General features: G+C 45.9%; 1 protein-coding gene across 2 annotated transcripts in view; it reads right to left on the reverse strand.

The window, feature by feature from the left end:
* Window positions 1–22,302, reverse strand: part of LOC119971802 (alpha-parvin) — a 103,723-nt gene that overhangs the window by 26,311 nt on the left and 55,110 nt on the right. Inside the window, exons 1-4 of one of the 2 annotated variants that reach the window (XM_038807961.1) lie at window positions 13,435–13,708; window positions 3,589–3,678; window positions 3,422–3,492; window positions 322–424 (exon numbers count right to left, since the gene is read on the reverse strand). In XM_038807961.1, coding sequence (XP_038663889.1) covers window positions 322–424; window positions 3,422–3,492; window positions 3,589–3,678; window positions 13,435–13,462 — 292 coding nt within the window. In that variant the 5' untranslated portion in view covers window positions 13,463–13,708. Of the gene's footprint in view, window positions 1–321; window positions 425–3,421; window positions 3,493–3,588; window positions 3,679–13,434; window positions 13,709–22,302 lie in introns of those variants that run through there. The other variant, XM_038807958.1, reaches the window with a different exon arrangement.

A 22,302-nucleotide genomic window follows, 5' to 3' on the forward strand; every position in this document is an offset into this window, starting at 1 on the left:
TACTGTTGCTCACCCTGTTTTGCAGACAACTGCAGTGTTGAACTAGAAGAAGAGAAGGTGGAGCGCCTACCCTATTAGTGACAGAGATAACGTCACCCGTCCTGACGGGAAAAACAATCTGCGGCAACATACAGCACGGACAAGGAAAGTGGGTAATGAAAATGCAACACAGGTGGTTATATTATGGCTGAGGTGTAGCCCTTAGTTGCATCGGATCCTTTTCACAACTTACTAAATCCAACAGTACTTGAACCGAGGAGCCCTTGTTTAGAGCCCAATCTTTCAGCAGTTTGAGATTTCCATCTCTTCGAGAAGTCTTACCAAACAGCTTCTGCAACACTTGTCCATCATAGAGATCTTCAGCCAAATCCTTCACAATAATCCTCTCCTCGACTAGTTCATCATTGATCCAGTCGATTAAAACCTGGGCACACAGAACATTCATAGCTTAAAAGGTGTTCAAGATCATGAAGGATTTTGAGAGAGTAAATAAGGAGAAACGGTTTCCAGTGAAAAGAGGGACAATAGCCACGGGACACAGAGTGAGGATGGATGGCAAAGCAACCAGATGCGATGGGAGGAAACACAAAGAAAAAACATGAGGTGTTGAGATCTAAAATTCGATACCTTCTAGAAAGAGCAAGTAAATTCAATAATAATTTTCAAGAGGAAACAGGAGAAATACATGAAGGGGGAATGAGCAGGAGAATGAGGTTAATTGGACAGCTCATTCAAACAGCTGGCACACCACGATGGGTCAAATGGCTGCCTAGCAGTATTGTAGCATGAAATGAAACAAAGGTTCTTCCATGGAACATGGGCATCATTGGCAGGGCCAGTATCTATTGCCCATCCCTAACTGTCCTGGAGAAGGTGGTGGTGAGCCGCCTTCTCTAACTGCTGCAGTCCATCTGATGCAGGTACAATCAATGTAACACTAGGAAGGAGGTTCCAGGATTTTGATATAATGAAGGAACGTAGATCTAGTTCCAAATCAGGACTGGAGTAGAACTTGCAAGAGGTAGTGCTTACATTTGTCTACTGCCTGTGTGCTTGTCGGGGATAGAGGTCTCAGGTTTGGAAGGTGCTGTCAAAGGAGGATTGGGGAGTTATTGCAGTGCATCTTTTAGATGGTACACTCTGCTGCTACTGTGCACTGTTGGTGGAAGGAATGACTGTTTCAGGTGTGGATGGGGTGCTGATCAAGCAATCAGCCTGGTCCTGGACGGTGTTGAGCTTGACCTGAGTATTGTTGGAGCTTCACTCATCCAATAAAGTTGAGTGTGTTCCATCACGCTCCTGACTTGTATCTTGTAGATGTGGACAGACTTTGGGAGATAGGAGGCGATTTACTCAATGCAGAATTCCCCCTCTCACTTGCTCTTGTAGCCAAAGTATTTATGACTGGTTCAGTTCAATTTCTGCTCAATGGTAAGCCCCAGGATGTTGATAGTGGGGGATTCAGCAATGGCGATGCCATTGACTGTCTTGGGGAGATGCTTAGATTCTCTCTTGTTGGAGATAGTTATTACCTGTGGCGTGAGCACTTATCAGTCAAAGTATGAATGTAGTCCAGATCTTATTGAATGTGGACACAGAATCCTTCAGTGTCTTGAGGAGTTACCAATGCTGCTGAAAACTGTGCAATCATCAGCACACTGCCATTTCTGACCTTATGATTATGGGAGATCATTAATGAAGCAGCTGAAGATTCTCGGGCCAAGGATATTATCCTTTGGAACTCCTGCAATGATGTTCTTGGGCTGAGATGATTGGTCTCCAACAACCATAATCATCTTCCTTTGTGCCAGATATGACTCCAATCAGTGAAGAACATTCCCCCTGATTCCCATCGACTTCAATTTTGTTTGGGCTCCTCCATGCCACACAGTCAAATGCTGCTTTCATGTCAAGGGCAGGTACTCTCAACACACATCTAGTTCCTGCTACACACACCTTTTCCCATGTTTGTACCAAGGCTGTAATGAAATCTGGAGCTAAGTTTTCGGTTATTGCTTTGTGATTCAACTTGATAGCATCAAAGGCAACACCTTCCGTCACTTTACTGATGATCGAGGATAGACCGATGAGGCGGTAATTGGCCAGATTAGATTTGTCCTGCTTTTTGTGTACAGGATATACCCAGGCAATTTTCCACATTGCTGGGTAGATACCTGTTTGTAGCTGCCCCAGAACAGCTTGGCTAGGGGCACGGCAAGTTCTGGGGCACAATCTGTCGTATTATTGCCGGAATATTGTCAGGACCCATTACCTTTGCAGTATCCAGTACCTTCAGCCATTTCTCAATCACACGGAATTAATCACATTGGCTGACAACTGGTATCTGTGATGCTGGTGACCTCCTGGGGAGGCCGAGATGGATCATCCACTCAGCATTTCTGACTGAAGATTGTTGCGAATGCTTCAACCTTATCTTTTGCACTAATGTCCATCATTGAGGATGGGGATATTTGCAGAGACTCCTCCTCAAGTCAGTTGTTTAACTGTCCACCACCATTGATGACTGGGTGTAGCAGGACTGCCTAAATCTGATCCTTTAGTCATGAAATTGCTTAGCTCTGTCTATTACTTGCTGCTTATGCTGTTTGGCACACAAGTAGTTCTTTATTGTAGCTTCACCAGGCTGACACCTCATTTTTAGGTATGCCTGGTGTTGCTCCTGGCATGCCCTCCTGCACTCTTCGGAGAACCAGGGTTGATTCCCTGGCTTGGTGGCATTGATAGGGCGGCGAATATGCTGGGCCATGAGGTTACAGATTGTGATCGAGTACAATCCTGTTGCTGTTGGTCCACAGCACCACCTGGATGCCCAGTTCTGAGTCCTTTGCAGAATATAGAGCCTGCAGCTGTTTCTTGATACCATGTAGAGCGTGTTGAATTGGCTGAAGACTGCTATCCGTGATGGCGGGAACCTCATGTGCTCCAGAACTTGCTGTCCCTGTGCAGCTATAACACTGGCATTTACCCAACAATGTGAAAAACATGTGGGTCTGTCCTACCCACAAAAGCAGGACAAATCCAATCAGGTCAATTACTGTCCCATCAGTCTACTCTCTGTCTTCAGTAAAGTTATGGAAGGTGTTGAGAGTGCTATAAAGTGGCACTTACAAAGCAATAACCTGCTCAGTGTTGGCTCCACCAGGCCCACCCAGCTCCACTTCACATTGCAACCTTGGTCCAAAGATGGACAAGAGAGCTGAACTGAAGAGGTGAGGTGAGCTGACCTAGCCAATATGTATCCCTCAAACAACATCATAAAGAAATAGATTATCTGTTGATTATTTCATTGTTATTTCTGGGATCTTGCATGTGCACAAATTATTGGATGTGAAGCAGTCTGGAATGCCCGGAGGTCATCAAAGACACTGTGGAAATGCAAGATTTTATAATCTGTTCTTACCCTCATCAGTTCTTGTAGTTTGGGGTCACTTTTTGAGTTTGGATCAAGCATCGTGCGAACTTCATTTTCCTCTAGAAAGTAATTACACAGTGACTACAGCAGTGCTCAAAACATCACCGACACATTTAATTTAGCACATCTAGACTACTGAACAAGAGGCCTCTTACCCAACATCGTGTCCTCACGATCCAACTCGATGGGGATGGGACTGAGGGGCAAGTTGATGGCATTTTTCCCTTCTTCTTGCAGTTCTGATACTGTGAGAGAGAGTGAGAAGCACAAGGTTAAACCGCCAGACTCTTTTGCATATCCTCTTTCAAGGGCTAACTTTTAAAATAGCTGGCCAAAGAGACTAGCTGGTCCACTGATCTCACCCAACATGGCTGTAATATTTGAAGAATTGACGATCGGCCACTTTGCAATCTACCAGAAACACTGATCTACTGGAAGTGGCTAAAAAAGCAGGATAAGAATCCACTGCTATTTAGCAGGGTTACCAACCCTCCAGGATTACCCCGAAATTTGACTCGAGGAATACATCCAAACAGAGTTGGTAACACCACAATTCAGAGGAAAGTAAAATGTGGAAAATTCCCTCGCTGCCTTGTGTGATTGACACTTGTCCATGTCACAGCACTGGCTACATTATGTGAATGGATATTTCTCTTGCCTTTAATAAGATGTATCAGAAAGTTAGCAATTTTCATTCAAACTGGAAATTTCTTCCATAGTTCTACTATCCTCATGGTAATGAAGAACTGCCCTGCACCTATCCTAACCTTACCACCACATAATAATTCCGTTTACTGCCCCATCACCCTCCTCTAAATCATCAGCAACGTCATAGATAGATGTTATTGCCAGTGCTATCGAGCAACATTTACTCGGCAATAATCTGCTGATTGATGCTTGGTTTGGGTTCCAGCAGGACCATTCCGCTCCTGACCTCATTGCAACCTTGGTCCAAACCTTGGTCCAAAAGGGTGGCATGGTGGTTAGCATTGCTGCCTCACAGAGCCAGGGACCGGGTTCAATTCCGGCATTGGGTGACTGTCTGTCTGGAGTTTGTACGTTCTCCTCGTCTGCATGGATTTCCTCCGGGTGTTCCGGTTTCCTCCCACAGTCCAAAGATGGGCAGCAGGTTAGGTAGATTGGCCATGATAAATTGCCCTGTAGTATCCAAAAGATAGGGTGAGGGCATGGTTCTGGGTAGGGTGCTCTATCGGAGGATAGGTGCTGACTTGATGGGCAAAATGGCCTATTTCTGCACTGTAAGCATTCTATGATTCGATCCCCTCAAAACACGGATAGGAGAGCTGAATTCCAGAGGGGAGAAATGCCCTGATCATAGAATTTACAGTGCAGAAGGAGGCCACTCGGCTCATCGAGTTTGCACTGGCCCTTGGAAAGAGCACCCTACCCAGGCCCACACCATCACACTATCCCCGTAACCCAGTTACCCCACCCCAACCTTGACATCAAGACAGCATTTGACCAAATGAGGCATCAAGGAGCTTAGCAAATTTGAAATTAATGAAAATCCGGTGGGGAGGGAAACTCTCTACTGGTTAGGGCCAGACCTAGTATAATAGAGTTGGTTGTGGCTGTTTTGAGGCCAATCATCTCAACACAGGACATCATTGCAGGTGTTTGAGTGTAGTACCCTAAATCCAACCATCTTCTTTATTGATGACCTTCCCTCCAATAAAAGGTGTGGCAAGATCTCAAATTTGAAAATCTCACCCTTATTTTCAAATGGCCTCGTGGTGACATGTGTGGGTCAGAAACTGGGAATTCTGCGGCAAGTAATTAACCTCCTAACTCCTCAAAGCCCACCTGCCATCCAGAAGGCACGTGCTAGGAGCCTGATGGAATACTCTCCACTTGTCTGGATGAGGGCGGCTCCAACAACACTCATGTTTAACACTATCTAGGGCAAAGCAGCCCGCTTGATTGGTGTCCATCCACTATCTTAAACATTTCCTCCCTCCACCACCAGCGCCCAGTTGCAGAAATCTCTACTATCTAGAAGATGCTCCTTCAACAACATCCTCCAATCCTGTGCCCTCTTCTTATCAGCGAGGGCAGGATTAGGATGGTAACACCACCACCAAGTTTCCCTCCAAGTCAAACACTATCCTGGAATTATAATTGCTGTTCCTTCATTGTCGCTGGCTCAAAATCCTGGAAATCACTTTCTAACAGTGACCTGTAGATGTAACTACACCACATGGACTACAGCAGGTCAAGGAGGTAACTCGCCACCACCCTTGTAGGAGCAATCAATGTTTCCCTTGCCAGTGACAACCATATCCCATGGATGAATAATATAAAAGAATCTTGCACGCAGATCTCCTGGTCTTCCCTAATCTGTCAGTAAACATGTAGTTTTTTTAATGATCTTGTGTATCTTTACCACATCTGACCAAACTACCTGCAATACTAAAGTGAAGATGTAGCTTAAGACAGAGTAATTAAGCTGATTTATGATAAGAATTTCCATGATTCCTCTGGTCAACCTGAATGTAACAAAAACACGCAAGGCATTTCACAGGAATGTAATCAAACAAAATCTGACACCGAGGAACACAAATAGATATTAGGACTGGTAACCAAAAGCCAAAGAGGTGGGTTTCAATGAGCGTCTTCGTGGAGCAGAGAGGGACAGTAAGGTTTAGGGCTGGAATTCCAGGACTTAAGGCATAGGAAGCTGAAGGTATGATCACCGATCGTAAAGCAATTAAAATCTGGAAGCACAGGAGGCTGAAATATGCAAAGATCTCAGAGGGTTGTAGAGCTGGAAAAGGTTACAGCAGGGGTGGGCAAACTACGGCCCGCGGGCCGCATGCGGCCCGCCAAAGGTATTTCTGCGGCCCACCAAGTCATTAAAAAATAAAAAAATAAAAATTGTTTTTTAAAAACATTTTTTTTTTTTTTTTTAGTTTTTTTTTAAGGTTAATGGGGGGGGGGCTGTTGGGTTACTTACTGGTATAGGGTGGATACGTTGACTTGAGTAGGGTGATCATTGCTCGGCACGTCGAGGGCCGAAGGGCCTGTTCTGTGCTGTACTGTTCTATGTTCTATATGAGGCGCCCAGAATCATAACCGGGTGAAGTAATTATTTTACTTAATATACTATGCGGCCCTTTGTGAATTGTGAATTTCTGAATGTGGCCCTGCACGGAAAAGTTTGCCCACCCCTGGGTTACAGAGATAGGGAGGGGGCAGGCCATGGCGGGATTTGAACATGAGAATGAGAATTATAAAATCCAAGAGTTGCTGGACCAGTCTGTATTCCTGCAGTTATTATGTTCTTTGTCTACGAGAATTCCGCAGTGGGGAATATCATATTTTGGGTGGTAACACTTCCCAAATTCTGCAGGATCTATTTCATCACCTGGACTGCTACCCATAAACACAAACATTGGAAAAGGGCTGCTTGTCATCACTGGTCGAATATTCTATTAGACTGTACAGGAAGCTCTTTAATAGGAGGAACATTATAATCATTCCATTAGCCGCTGACTCCAAGCCAAACATTTGTAAATCAAATATTTTGCCACTAACAGAGGGTTGCATGCACTTTTCAACATTTGAAATCACTGCATTAGCACAAATTCAACAAACAATATACGTTTTCAAACTATTTCTTCATTAGAGTCAACATGACGACTGTCAGTTGCTCCGCAATAGCTCAAATACAGATACATTGTTAAGTAGGTTGGCTTTTCAGCAGAAAGCAAAAAAGACTGGGAAATGAATAATACATTCATAACAGCACAAACAGGGGCCATTCGGCCCGCTGTGTTCAGATGTACTAAATGGTTTTAGAATAGAATTCCTACAGTGAAGGTGGCCATTTGGTCCATCGAGTCGGCACTGACCGTTGAAAAGAGCCCTCTACCCAGGCCTACTACCAGCCCTACCCTGTAGCACCACCTAACCTGCACATCTTTGGACTGTAGGAGGAAACTGGAGCACCCAGAGGAAACCCACGCAGACACAGGGGAGAAAGGACAAACTCCACACAGACAGTCACCCAAGGCTGAATTGAACACAGGGCCCTGGCACTGTGAGGCAGCAGTGCGAACCACTGTGCCACCATGCCGCCCATTACAAAGAAGGTTTAAATCTGGGGGGTGGGGGGTTGGTGACACAGGAAAAATTAAATTACTTTTCATTGATTTATACTGTTGTACATTATTTCTTCCCCCCAGCCTCCCCATATCCTTTCACTTGGTTGGTAAAGTCTGTGTAACCGTAACAATATGTTGGCATTATTGCCTTGCCCCTTCTTAAAAATTCATTCTTGGGAAGCGGGCATCTTTACAAAGGCCTGCATTAATGTCCAAGACCATTAGTTGACCTGGCGATGAGCGTTCTACCCATGTGGCAAGTTTGAGGCTTTGCCAGACCACTTCCGAGGACATTTAAGAGTTAGGCACATTAGAGTGTAGGACTGGAGTCATGTCTAGGCCTAGTTTGTATAGAACATAGAACAGTACAGCACAGAACAGGTCCTTCGGCCCTCGATGTTGTACCGAGCATTATCCGAAACCAAGATCACGCTATCCCACTCCCCGTCATTCTGGTGTACTCCATGTGCCTATCCAATAACCGCTTGAAAGTTCCTAAAGTGTCCGACTCCACTATCACCAGGGCCGATGCTAGGAATTGTGGGCCCAATTAGAAAAGTGATGGCGGGGCCCCTACTCTACAAAAGTAAAAATTTATGTATATTTATATTTCGTGTAGTATGCTCGTCTTTAACCAAAAAAAACATTAAATGCTTGATATACTAAAATTTTGAAACTTACTTACCCGGGCGGAAGGATTTGGCGGCGCAGGGCTGAATGATTTGTCGATGGTAATGCGGTGCGTTCCCCAAAAGTAAAAAATACCCTATAGTTCCCCTTAGAATACAGAAAAGGCTTCAAACGGTAACTCTGTCGCCGCTGGCGCGGGGCCCCCTTAAGGTGCGGGGCCCAATTTGATGAAATTGGTCAAATAGGCTTAAAACCGGCCCTGACTATCACAGCAGGCAGTCCATTCCACACCCTAACCACTCTGAGCAAAGAACCTACCTCGGACATCCCTCCTATATCTCCCACCCTGAATCTTATAGTTATGCCCCCTTGTAACAGCTACATCCACCCGAGGAAAGTCTCTGAACGTCCACTCTATCTATCCCCCTCATCATCTTATAAACCTCTATTAAGTCACCTCTCATCCTCCTCCGCTCCAAAGAGAAAAGCCCTAGCTCCCTCAACCTTTCCTCATAAGACCTATCCTGCAAACCAGGCAGCATCCTGGTAAATCTCCTTTGCACCCTTTCCAATGCTTCCACATCCTTCCTATAATGAGGTGACCAGAATTGCACACAATACTCCAAATGTAGTCTCACCAGGGTCATGTATAGTTGCAGCATAACCCCGCGGCTCTTAAACTCAAGCCCCCTGTTAATAAACGCTAACACACTATAAGCCTTCTTCACGGTTCTATCCACTTGAGTGGCAACCTTCAGAGATCTGTGGACATGAACCCCAAGATCTCTCTGTTCCTCCACATTCATCAGAACACTGCCGTTGACCCTATAATCCGCATTCAAATTTTTTCTACCAAACTGAATCACCTCGCACTTATCAGGGTTAAACTCCATCTGCCATTTTTCGGCCCAGCTCTGCATCCTATCAATGTCTCTTTGCAGCCTACAACAGCCCTCCACCTCATCCACTACTCCACCAATCTTGGTGTCATCAGCAAATTTACTGACCTACCCTTCAGCCCCCTCCTCCAAGTCATTGATAAAAATCACAAATAGCAGAGGACCCAGCACTGATCCCTGTGGTACACCGCTGGTAACTGGTCTCCAGTCTGAAAATTTTCCATCCACCACCACCCTCTATCTTCTGTGTGATAGCCAGTTACTTATCCAATTGGCCAGGTTTTCCTCTATACCACACCTCCTTACTTTCTTCACGAGTCGACCATGGGGAACCTAAAGATGATATATTCCCTTCTCTACAGGAATATCTGTGAACTGATTAGGTTTTTGACAACACGCGACAGTTTCTGGGTCACTTTACTAAGCCTAGCTTTCTATTTTCGGAGTCATTCAAATTTTCAAACAACGAGGGTAGAATTTGAACCCCCATCCTCTGAATTTAGCCAGTATTATAATCACTTACATTTCTATACACCAGTTAACCCATTAAGAGTCAAGTTTACACCATATGGTGTGGATATGGAAAGAATATTTCCTCTTTTGGGAGAGAGCATAACATGAGGCCTTCAACATAAGTTAGTTACCAAGAAATCCAACAGAAAAATCAAAAGGAACTTCTTTAGCCAAAGACTGTTGAAAATGTGGAACTCACTACTAGAAAAAGTGGCTGAAGTGAATAGTGTGACGAATGAAGGAATTTTAAAATATTATATTATATATATCTGTTGCAGCAATGCTATTAAAAGCCTGGGTTAATGTGTATGTGATTGCTGGAGCTTCCCTGGAGAGTAGATAATGAGAAACATTAGGTTTAAACTTGGGTAAGCCGGGTCATGGGACATCGGATTGGGATAGAGATGATGTAATTAATGCAAGGAGCCAGGTCTATAGCAAGCAGTTTGGCTGCAAGAATGTTTAGTTTGAGAAAGACAAAATAATCTGCAGGCTGTTCCCGAGAGGGTCGGTTTCTCTCTTCAAACAGTCTTTCCAAGACAGCTCTACGTAAGAGTACAACAAGTATCCCTGTGTTTGCAAACTTTATTTACCAGTGGCTTTCGACCTGTTAACAGGCTTTACTTAATTGAAGATAGATAAGGGGCTGGATTCTCCTTTATTGAGACTATGTCCCCACGCTGGTGTAGAAACGGTGGAGTTTTACTCCTCAAAATCCTGGAAAAAAGTGAAACAGATTCATAGCCCTAGCAGGAACCCGGAGTAAATCTTGCAGCATTTGCTGCAAATACAGGCCCCCGTACTGCTGGGTCAGAGGCCGCGCATGCGCACGGCGGCCTCCAGCGACTGTGCCGTGCTCCATGGTGGACTCGGACCGCGAAAGTCGACCCACAAAGACCCCCCAATCGGTCGTGTGCCTGACCCTCAAACCCCGCACATTAATTCCCCGGCCGCCTATAAGGCTTGGCTTCCGATCCGCCCACCCCTGACCAGTCCGCAGCCGCCATGCGAGTATCCTGACCAATAACAGCAGGCTAGTTCCATGCGTTGGGAACTCGGCCAGTCAGGGGCCGAGAATGTCAGAGCAGGCCTCTGGCAACGGCCTCTGGTGGCGCGGCGTACTCCCCGGTGACGCCAATTTTGGGTGCCCGGAGAATCGCCGAACCGGCGCCGGTCCCGATTACGGTGTCAAACTGGATTCTCCGACCCGGCGCCGCCCGCGATTTCGGCATCGGGGTGCGGTGAATCCAGCCCCTTATAAGGTATAAGTTAATAGTTAAACTGTTTCCTTTTATTTTAAAAATTGTCTAGCTGTTAATTGAAAAGCTATTTTCTCTGATGTTAATGTGGTTACTCCTGTGTTAATAATAGAGTTTGTTTTAATATAAAAGATCCCTATATGTCAGTGGAATCACTCCTGGGGTGAAGTGTTCTTTCCTCACAGTTTTACAAATTGAAAACCTGTTGGAGTCTCGTCTGGTTCTGTAACAATAGTATAGTTGCATTTAAAGGAAAGCTAGACAAACCGCATTTGTGGAAAACGGAGGGTTACTATGATAGATTTAGATGAGAAAAGATAGAAAAAGACTCAAGTGGAAGCATAAACACCAGCCTGGGCTGGGTAGACTGAATGGCCTATATAGTATACATCCTATAATGTCAGATTATCTTTCCAATGCCACAGCCAAAACATGCACAGCTGTCTCCTTGGGGGATATGTAAAGATTCCAACTGAGAATGGGGGCTTGAATTCCAGCCTAGACGGATCCTACTCCGCTTAATTAAAAATGTAATCTTTTGAATTATCTTTACTTCAGTTTTTTTTTCATTCACAGGGCATTAGCATTACTTGCAAGGCCAGTATTTATCCTACATTCTAACTGCCCTTCACTGAGGGGCTTGCTAGGCCGTTACAGAGGGCAGGTAAGAGTCACTTTCCGGAAAACCCGGTAAGGATGGCAGCCTTCCTTCCCCAAAGGGAAATCCAATCTCTCCGTATCCCCCCAAAAAAATCATGTTCACCAAAGCGAATGTCATTTCTTATTCAATCTCCTCCCCACTATATATACTCTCCTGCCCCTGGGAGGCGCAGGTTTACAGATTCCCAGGTGTCAAACACTCCAGTACCTGACCCAACTTATTCTACATGACAGTTATTCACGACAGGTAGGATTACAATGATATTTACGCAATATCCACACAACCACAGTAGAAGCAACATCCTGGGGGTTACCATTGATCAGAAACTGAACTGGACTAGCCACGTTGATACTGTGGCCACCAGAACAGGTCAAAGGCTAGAAAACCTATGGCAAGTAACTCACCTCCTGGCCCCCAAAATCCTGTCCACCATATACAAGGCACAAGGCAGGAGTGTAATGGAATGCTCTCCACTTGCCTGGATGAGTGAACCTCCAACACCACTGAAGAAGCTCGACACCATCCAGGACAAAGCAGCCCACTTGATTGCTCCCCCTTCCACAAACATTCAATCCCTCCCACCACTGACGAAGAGTGGCAGCCAGGCGTACCATGTACAAGAACTCAACAAGGTTCCTCAGACAAAACCTTTCAAACCCATGACCACTGCCATTTAGAGGGACCAGAGCAGCAAATACATTTGAACCCCACCACCTGGAGGTTCCCCTCAAAGTCACTCACCACCCTGACTTGGAAATACATTGTTGTTCCCTTACAGTCGCTGGGGCAAATTATTGATCTCCCCCTCCCCCTCTCCAACCGCGCTGTGGGTGTACCTACACTGCAGGGATTGCAGCGGTTCAAGAAGGCAACTCACCACCACCTTCTCAAGGGCAACTAGGGATGGACAATAAGACGCTGGCCTAGCCAGTTACGCCCACATCACGTAAGTGAATTAAAAAAAAAATTCCGATTAGGCTTTGAAGTCTCAGTTGTCCCCACAGACTCAGTCCCAGTCACCTCCAGGCTTAGCCCTCCTCCCGAGAACAGGACACCCTGCCACAGCCAAGAATTTGTAACTGAGATCTGGGTTCAATACCGTGCTGAGAGATCATCAGTTAAATCAACAGGGCAGAGTGTTATAGAAAATGCACATCCTTCCCCACCCCCCCCCTATCATTTCCCCAGAAATTTTACTTAGATTGAAAGTAAGTCAATAGATTTCCTTATACATATTGCAAGACACACGATAAATAGAAATCCCTGTAAATGGAATCTGGTCATAAAGCTACAACTATGTGTTGCTAATGATGGCACAACATGAATGCACGAATCAGGAGTGCACATTGCTTGTGAGCCTTTTATTCTCATTCACCCGGTGTATCTTTTTTTGCCAATAACCTTAATAAGGTCAAAGCCTGTTCAATACGGAATTCTATAATGGCTTTGTCCTAGTTGTTTAATCAGTACAAAATGTAGTCCGAACAGCTACACTGTACAAGGAAATTTACAAAGACAAATTAACCATTTATAAAAGAACTGGGTTCGATTATATATATTTCCCCCCCCCCTTTTCTCTTCTTCAGAATAGGCAAAAAAAACTTTTTGTTACAACTTCACACAGAAAATTCAATTATATTTAGTGGTGCTACCATAGGCTGGCTTGATGAATTGTCAAGATTACAAAGGGATGGAGAACTTAAAAGTATAACAAGGTTGCATTTATTAGGACAAAGCTTTCAATTTTAAGAAAAACTCGCATTTTCCCAAGGACTGGTTCGAGCTGCCACGTCTATTATGAGATTACGACCCACAGCATAGATGAATGCAAACAAGAATTGCTGTAGTAAATGGGAATTATGATTAAATGAACTATTCACCACTTCAAAATAATCGAGGGCAAATAACATCTTACCTTTACAACAAAGTGCTCCACAGCCCATTGCCCTCAAGCCAATTCACCTTCATTCTCCCTGCAAATTGGGAATAGTCTGAAATATTAATAACCTTCACGATGAGTCACTGTCTTTGCCTCAATCTGTCTTCTGGAGCTTTGCTTGCGAGATCACTACTAAATGCAGTACTATTTTTTTTTTTAAAACACCAGCAATCACTGTTAATGCTGCAAATATGGTTCCTTTCCTCCTTTTTGCTGCTGAAGTTACATCAAAGAGCAGACTTCCTGTGTGTTTAATGAGATCAGATGTTACTCTAACTATTGCAAATCAAATTCGCTGCCTGTAAACCCCTGGTGAGTTGGCCGTTCCATCCTTCAGATTTCTTGGTACCACAGTAACTGATGCACAGCCATTTCACCCGCTGACTGCCAAAATCACCTCAACCAGAAGCATTAAGCCAGGTGCCTTCAAACATTTGAGTCATCTCTCTTGAAGAACAAATCCAACATTTAACTCTCAATAAGAGTGGTGGGGGGGGGGGGGGGGGGGGGGGGGGTTTGCAGGAGAGACAACAGTCTCAGCCGGAGATCCACACATTTATTCTTTGGATCATGAAGCTCACTGAACATCCCCTCACTGGAATAAATCTGATTGAAAACTATTGACCTGACTGGCAGTCTTGCCAGCAACATCTGTCAAAATGTTGCACCACACGGCAGTTTTTAAGTTCATTCTCGCCTAACAAGCCCAGCATTTATTGCCCAGTCCTGGTTACCCCCCCGTGAGAAGATGGTGGTGACTCGCCTTCCTCTTGAACCCACTCCAGTCCCTGTGCCGAAGGTGCTGCAATTGTCATGCAAGGTAAGTGATCCAGGATTTTGACACGGTGACAATGAATGAACAGCTGTACCGTTCCAAGTCAGGATCATGTGTAACTTGAAGGGGAGGGCAGCACGGTGGCACAATGGTTAGCACTGCTGTCTCACTACGCCAAGGACCCGGGTTCGATCCCAGCCCCGAGTCACTGTCCGTGTAGAGTTTGCACATTCTCTCCATGTGTGCATGGGTCTCGCCCCCCACAACCGGAAAAAAAGTGCAGGGTAGGTCAATTGGCCACACTAAATTGCCCCTTAATTGGGAAAAAAAGAATTGGCTAATCTAAATTTATTTTTAAAAATACTTTAAGGGGAACTTGCAGGTGGGCGGCACGGTAGCACAGTGGTTAGCAATATCGCTTTACAGCTCCAGGGTCCCAGGTTCGATTCCCGGCTTGGGTCACTGTCTGTGCGGAGTCTGCACGTTCTTCCCGTGTCTGCGTGGGTTTCCTCCGGGTGCTCCGCTTTCCTCCTGCAAACATAGACCAAATGTTCCTCCTGTGGTGCAATCTAGAATGAGAGGTCGTAGATATAGATCGAGAGCGGTAGATTTAAAACTGAGGTGAGGAGGAACTACTTCTTGCAGAGGGTGGTGAATTTGTGGAACTTGCTGCCCCAAAGTGCCATGGAGTCGGAGTCATTAAATTATTTCAAGCAGGAGAGATAGATATATTTCTGATTTTAAAAACAAGTTAAAGGGAAATGGGGAACAGGTAGGAGGGTGGTTGGAGAACAGGAAGAGAGCAGCCATGATTTAATTGAATGGTGTAGCAGGCTCGCAGGACTGAATTGCCTAATTCCTATGGTCCTATGTAATTTACTTACAATTAACAGTCTATTTCCTCCCAGCACTTTGCAGGACCCCGTTCCAAGGGAAGGCTCTCTTGGTCTACTCTCATGGCCATGGTCTTTACCTGGCATGATGGGGAGGAAAGATGACCTTCTGTTGCCCAATTATGTATTTTCTTTTCATATACTTAATGATCTGTGCACAGAAAATTACTTTTCACTGTATCTCGGTACGTGACAATAAACCGATCCAAATAAGACTGTTGTACTTTACCTACTGTTGGCCATAAGCTAAGGGGAGAAGTGTCAAAGAGTTGACGCTTAGTGAACTCTTCAATCATGTATTTTTTTAAAAAGCACATTTCCACTTCAAAAACGTTAAATAGCATTAAATTGCAGAATGATATAAAAGCACCCCTGTCCATCGCAACACTCAAAACTTTCTTGTCATTTTCTCCCGCCTCACATGAATAGGTAGAGGTGGAGGGATGAATTTGCCTGGATGTACAGGCTGGGGTCAGTGTGTGACGTCAAAGATATGCACTAAATCGGACAGAATGGTTTTGGGAAATCAGAGTTACATATACCTCCTGAATCAGCACTCCAATAGAACAGAAAAAAGAAAATTACTGCGGCTGCTTGAGATCATAGAATTTACAGTGCAGAAGGAGGCCATTTGGCCCATCGAGTCTGCACCGGTCCTTTAAAAGAGCACCCTACTTAAATCCATACCTCCACCCAATCCCCTAAATCCAACCTTTTTGGACACGAAGGGTAATTTAGCATGGCTGATCCACCTAACCTGCACATCTTTGGACTGTGGGAGGTAACCGGAGGAAACCCACATAGACTCGGGTCTGAAATTAAAACAGGAAGTGGTGGAAAAACCCAGCAGGTCTGGCAGCATCTGTGGAGCCAGAAATAGAATTAACATGTCAAGTCCAATATGACTCTGCTTCAGGATTCAGCACCTGTATAGTGATTGAGAATCAACGTTCTCACCCACTTTCCCTCCCTGGAGTCATCGAGACCAACAGTAACATCTCAAACACCCCGACATGCCCTGTCAGCACCCCCGACCCCACACCGGGACCTGCCAACTCAGCAGTAGACCTGGAACTGATCCAGACACCTGCTCGGTCTCTCTGCTTCAGCCTGAATCAACTGACATTCTGCAGGAAGATGCCTCAACTTGCTACTCTCTACAAAATTCAATTCACTGCCAAGCATCTGATCTCTCGAAAGAGCATCTGTTCAGCGAGTGGTTAAACTAGGCAATTGTGGCAAAAGATCAAATTAATTGTTTACACTTGAACAAACAGCCTGTGGAGGTTCAACTACCACGCCTGTGTTCGTTGATCTACATTGAAGCACTGCCAGAATTGGAACCAATTTCAAACATTCTTCCTCGTGCTGACATCCCTCCATGGCCTCAACCCTCCCATCGCTAATTTAGTGGAATTTTTTGAGGACATTACCAGTGCGATAGCTAACGGAGAGCCAATGGATGTGGTATATCTGGATTTCCAGAAAGCGTTTGATAAGGTGCCACACAAAAGGTTGCTGCATAAGATAAAGATGCATGGCATTAAGGGTAAAGTAGTAGCATGGATAGAGGATTGGTTAATTAATAGAAAGCAAAGAGTGGGGATTAATGGGCGTTTATCTGGTTAGCAATCAGTAGCTAGTGGTGTCCCTCAGGGATCAGTGTTGGGCCCACAATTGTTCACAATTTACATAGATGATTTGGAGTTGGGGACCAAGTTCAATGTGTCCAAGTTTGCAGACAACACTAAGATGAGTGGTAAAGCAAAAAGTGCAGAGGATACCGGAAGTCTGCAGAGGGATTTGGATAGGTTAAGTGAATGGGCTAGGGTCTGGCAGATGGAATACAATGTTGACAAATGTGAGGTTATCCATTTTGGTAGGAATAACAGCAAAAGGGATTATTATTTAAATGATAAAATATTAAAACATGCTGCTGTGCAGAGAGACCTGGGTGTGCTAGAGCATGAGTCGCAAAACATTGGTTTCCATGTGCAACAGGTGATTAAGAAGGCAAATGGAGTTTTGTTCTTCATTGCTAGAGGGATGGAGTTTAAGACTAGGGAGGTTATGCTGCAATTGTATAAGGTGTTAGTGAGGCCACACCTGGAGTATTGTGTTTAGTTTTGGTCTCCTTACTTTAGAAAGGACATACTGGCGCTGGAGGGTGTGCAGAGGAGATTCACTAGGTTAATATCAGAGCTGAAGGGGTTGGATTACGAGGAGAGGTTGAGTAGACTGGGACTGTACTCGTTGGAATTTAGAATGATGGGGGGGGGGATCTTATAGAAACATTTAAAATTATGAAGGGAATAGATAGGATAGATGCGGGCAGGTTGTTTCCACTTGCAGGTGAAAGCAGAACTAGGGGGCATAGCCTCAAAATAAGGGGAAGTAGATTTAGGACTGAGTTTAGAAGGAACGTCTTCACCCAAAGAGTTGTGAATCTATGGAATTCCTTGCCCAGTGAAGCAGTTGAGGCTCCTTCATTAAATGCTTTTAAGATAAAGACAGATAATTTTTTGAAGAATAAAGGGATTAAGGGTTATGGTGTTCGGGCCGGAAGGTGGAGCTGAGTCCACAAAAGATCAGCCATAATCTCATTGTATGGCGGAGCAGGCTCGAGGGGCCAGATGGCCTACTCCTGCTCCTAGTTCTTATGTTCTTATCTCAGCAGCCAGCTCCTGGCCTTCAACTCCCGAAGATCTCTGCATTCCGCCAACACTGCCCCCTTATGCATCCCCAATTTCAATTGTACCACCTTTGGTGGGCGTACCTTCAGCTACCGCAACAATAAGCTCTGGAACTCCCTCCCTAAACCTCTCCGACTCTCTCTCTCCTCCTTAAGGCCTGTCACCTGCAGACATTTGATCCCCAGCCCTGAAATATCTTTATTTGGCTTGGTGTCAAATTTTGCCTGACGATGTTCCTTTATTTCCTCCCCTGTGAAAGTCTTGTGCATTAAAGGTGCTATATAAATTCATGTTGGTTTTGTGGAGAAGTTTGTGACACAAGACTGGGCGCGAATCAATATTGACAGCAGAAAGGTAACACTCTGTTGGTCTTCAGTTTTAATAATATTTCAATCATGGGAAGGCAGAACGATGAACTGACATGCATAATGAATTTGATATAAAGGCTTTGAGAGCCATTGCTACATTCTAATATTCATGCTTTGAAGCAATTAAACCTTGGCAGCAGTGTGAACATCTGTTGTAAGGTGTTGGGTGTAATTTCGTAGGTCTTATTAAGGTATTTGCAGTCTTTCAGTTGTTAAACAGTGTATTTATTAATGGCTGGAAACGATATACAAAAGGTACAGTAAAAGATCCAAGCTAGCAGCTGTATTCCTGCTTGCTTCTTACACACAGCACTGTCCAACACAACACTGACTCCCAAGTGCAGGTCATGTGCTCTTGCACATCACAGTCCCAGGTTAACCCTTCATGTGCCAGACCCTTATATGGCACCATCTACAACAGGAATTTTCAAAATGGAGCTCTCAACTCACAGGTGGGTCGAGGAGCCGCCCATTGCGGCATTCCTTATCGCGGGAATTTACGCGCAACAGCCGGCTTTTAACAATGCCTGCTGCGACTGACTTTGAAAATCATGACCGCGACCAGCTAAACAAAATACGGGCGCACTGCGCATGTGTGCCCGCTCATCAATGTGCGGCCCGAGAGTGTTGGGACCTGAACCCGGGGTCAAAGTGCGATCAGGTCATGGAGGCAGCTGACTGCGTGGTGATCACCGATGATGATCAAGGCCATGACTCGATCTGTTTTGCATCCCTAAACATTACTCAAATGATCTGGAGAGAGTATGGGGGCGATTCTCCGAGACCCGCGCCGGGCCGGAGAATTTGCCACAACGCCGCCGCATGATTCTCCAAGGAGCGGAGAATCGGTGCCATTTGCGCCGGCACAGCGCCGGCCGCGGGAATCGGCAAAGCCACCGATTCTGCGGCCCGGACGGGTCGAGCGGCCGCGCGGATACGACAGAGTCCTGTCGCCGCCGTTCATCCCTAGTCACTGCCGGCGGGAACTCTGCGCGAACGGTTTGGGGGTGGGGGGGGCCTCTGTCCCCGGGGGGGCCTCCTATGGGGTCTGGCCGGCGATCGGGGCCCACCGATCAACGGGCCGGCATCCCGCACCCCCCCCCGCCTACTTTCGTGCACGGCTGGCCCCTGAACACCGACGCCGTGTTGAGTCGGGGCCGACGCGTGTAAGAAGTCCGCTGCGCATGCGCAGGTTGGCGCGTCGCAGCTGCGCATGCGCAGGTTGGCACGGTGCCCATTTGGTGCCGGGAAGGGAGGCCGGAGCGGCATGAACAGCTCCAGCATCGTGCTGGCCCCCTGTGGGGGCCGGAATCAGTTGTCCCCGTGCCCGTTTCACGGCGGCGTTCACGACGGCGCGAACACTTGGGCTCCATTTGGGAGAATCGCCCCCAATATATTCCTCATGGTTTAATCATGGACAGAATTGAACGTTTGACAAGGGATACAATGAAATCATCACATCATCGCCCACTGTGTCCTGAAGCGTGGCTGTAAGGTTTTGCTGATCTTTTGGACCACATTAAAGCATTGAATCGAAGCAGTGACCAGTAAATCCCTCTGACGGTGAACTTCACCTGTTCGAAGAGTTACTGTAATGATCACTCAACAGGGGAGCTACTCAAAGTTTACAAACTGAGGTACAAAATCCACACTTTGCTTCTCCAGAAATTGTCCTTTCTGGCTTATTCTTTTGCTGATGAAACTTGGAGACTAACTATGCCTTACCTCTCCTCCTGTGAACCTGATTGGAGTGAGATCATGAGGACCAAGCAGGCTCACCTCTCGCATTAAAGCTAAGAGAAAATGGTGGGTCGCGAAGGTCGGCCGGCGTAGGTCGTGAAGGTTGGCCGGTTGGTAAAAATGGGTCCCCGGAAAAAAAAAAGTTTGAAAAACACCGATCTACAAGATGCACGGCAGCAACTCACCGAAGCTCCATCAGCAGCACCTGCCAAACCTACAACCTTTATCACCTGGAAGGAACAGGGCAGCAGATACATGGGAATACACCACCTGCAAGTTCCCGACCAAGCCACACACACCAGGATCTACATCACCGTTCTTTCACTCGCCTGGTTAAAATCCTGGAACTCCCTCTGTAACAGCACTGTCAGTGTACCTGCACCATATTGCAGTGATTCAAGGAGGCGGCGGCTCTGCACCACCTTCTCCACGGCAATTGGGGATGGCCAATAAATGCTGATTGTGCTAATGGCATTCACATCCCATGAATGATTGAATTAAAACTAAAAATGACCAAGCAATCTGCGTGTTTCATAAAATTTACAGTGCAGAAGGAGGCCATTCGGCCTATCGAGTCTGCACCGGCTCCTGGAAAGAGCACCCTACCCAAGGTTAACACCTCCACCCTATCCCCATAACCCAGTAACCCCACCCAACACTAAGGGCAATTTTGGACACTAAGGGCAATTTTATCATGGCCAATCCACCTAACCTGCACATCTTTGGACTGTGGGAAGAAACCGGAGCACCCGGAGGAAACCCACGCGGACATGGGGAGAACTAGCAAATTCCACACAGTCACCCAAGGCCGTAATCAAACATGGCACTGTGAGGCCACTGTGTCACCAATTTACATATTTAAAAGAAAATAAAGAAGTTGCATTTCTCAAGCATCTTTCACCGCCTCTGGACATCCTACAGTTATAGAATCATAGAATTTACAGTGCAGAATGAGGCCATGAAGCCCATCTCTGCACCGGCCCTTGAAAAGAGCACCCGACTCAAGCCACGCCTCCACCCTATCTCCGTAACCCAGCGACCCCACTTAACCTTTTTGGACACTAAGGGCAATTTCGCATGGCCAATCCACCTAACCTGCACATCTTTGGACTGTGGGAGGAAACCGGAGCACCCGGAGGAAACTCACGCAGACACAGGGAGAATGTGCAGTGATCCAAGTCGGGAATCGAACCTGGGACCCTGGAGCTGTGAAGTAACTGTGCTAACCACTGTGCTACCGTGCTGCCCTTCCAACCGATGATGCGCTTTGTCGTTGCTGTTGTAGTACAGGGAACGTGACAGCCAATTTGCGCACAAGAAGCTCCTACAGCCAGCAACATGATAATGAGGAGATTACCTTTTTTATGACGATGTTTGAAGGATAAATATTGGTCAGAACACTGAGTGGAATGCTGCTGGTCTGTTTCAAAGTTGTACTGTGAGATCTCTTGCTCCACTTGAGAGGGTATAAGGGTTCAATGTTTCATCTGAAAGATGACACCTCCTACGATACAGCACCCATGCAGTACCGCACGAGGAATGTTACCCTAGATGAAGCGCTCAGGTCTCTGCAGTTGAGCTTGAACTCTCAACTTCTGACTCAAAAAGGAGAGTTTTACCCACAAAATATTGCTGAGAAACCTAATTTGTTCACTGTTCTGGATAACGAAAAGTCACCAGAGCCAGTATGTCAGAGAATCTCTACAGTGCAGAAGGAGGCTGTTCGGCTCATCGAGTCTGCACTGACTCTTCGAATGAGCACTCTCCCCACTTTACTCCCCTATCCACCTCGCTCTTTCCCTTAACTCCATCACCTAAACTGCATATCCCTGGACAATAGGGGCAATTTAGCATGGCCAATCCACCTAACCTGCATATCTTTGGGCTGTGGGGAGAAACTGGAGCACGAGGAAGAAACCCACCCAGTCATGGGGGAAATATGCAAACTCAACATAGACAGTGACCCAAGGCCAGAATTTAATCTGGGTCTATGAGGCAGCAGTGAAACCACTGTGACATCGTGCCGCTATCTGACACGATTCATGGTCAGTTTAGCCACAAGTGATTGCTGGAGGGGCAAATGCCAATTTCATTTTTTGCTGGAAAAATAAAATGCCATGAACCTATCCCCAGGTAGATGTAAAAGATCTCTCGGCCACTATTTTGAAGAAGAGGAAGGGAGCTCTTCCTGATGTTCTGGCCAATATTTAGCCCTCAACCAATTTCCTTAAACAGCTAAATAACAGGTAATTAATGTATTGCTGTCTTTTGGGAGCTTGTTTACAAACAGCAGTACAAGTCAAAATTATATCATTGACTGTCGGGTGCTTTGCGACATTCTGAGGTGATGAAGGTTTTGTCACTCGTGTATCTCT

Source organism: Scyliorhinus canicula, chromosome 9 (assembly GCF_902713615.1).
Source record: "Scyliorhinus canicula chromosome 9, sScyCan1.1, whole genome shotgun sequence".
Classification (NCBI taxonomy): domain Eukaryota; kingdom Metazoa; phylum Chordata; class Chondrichthyes; order Carcharhiniformes; family Scyliorhinidae; genus Scyliorhinus; species Scyliorhinus canicula.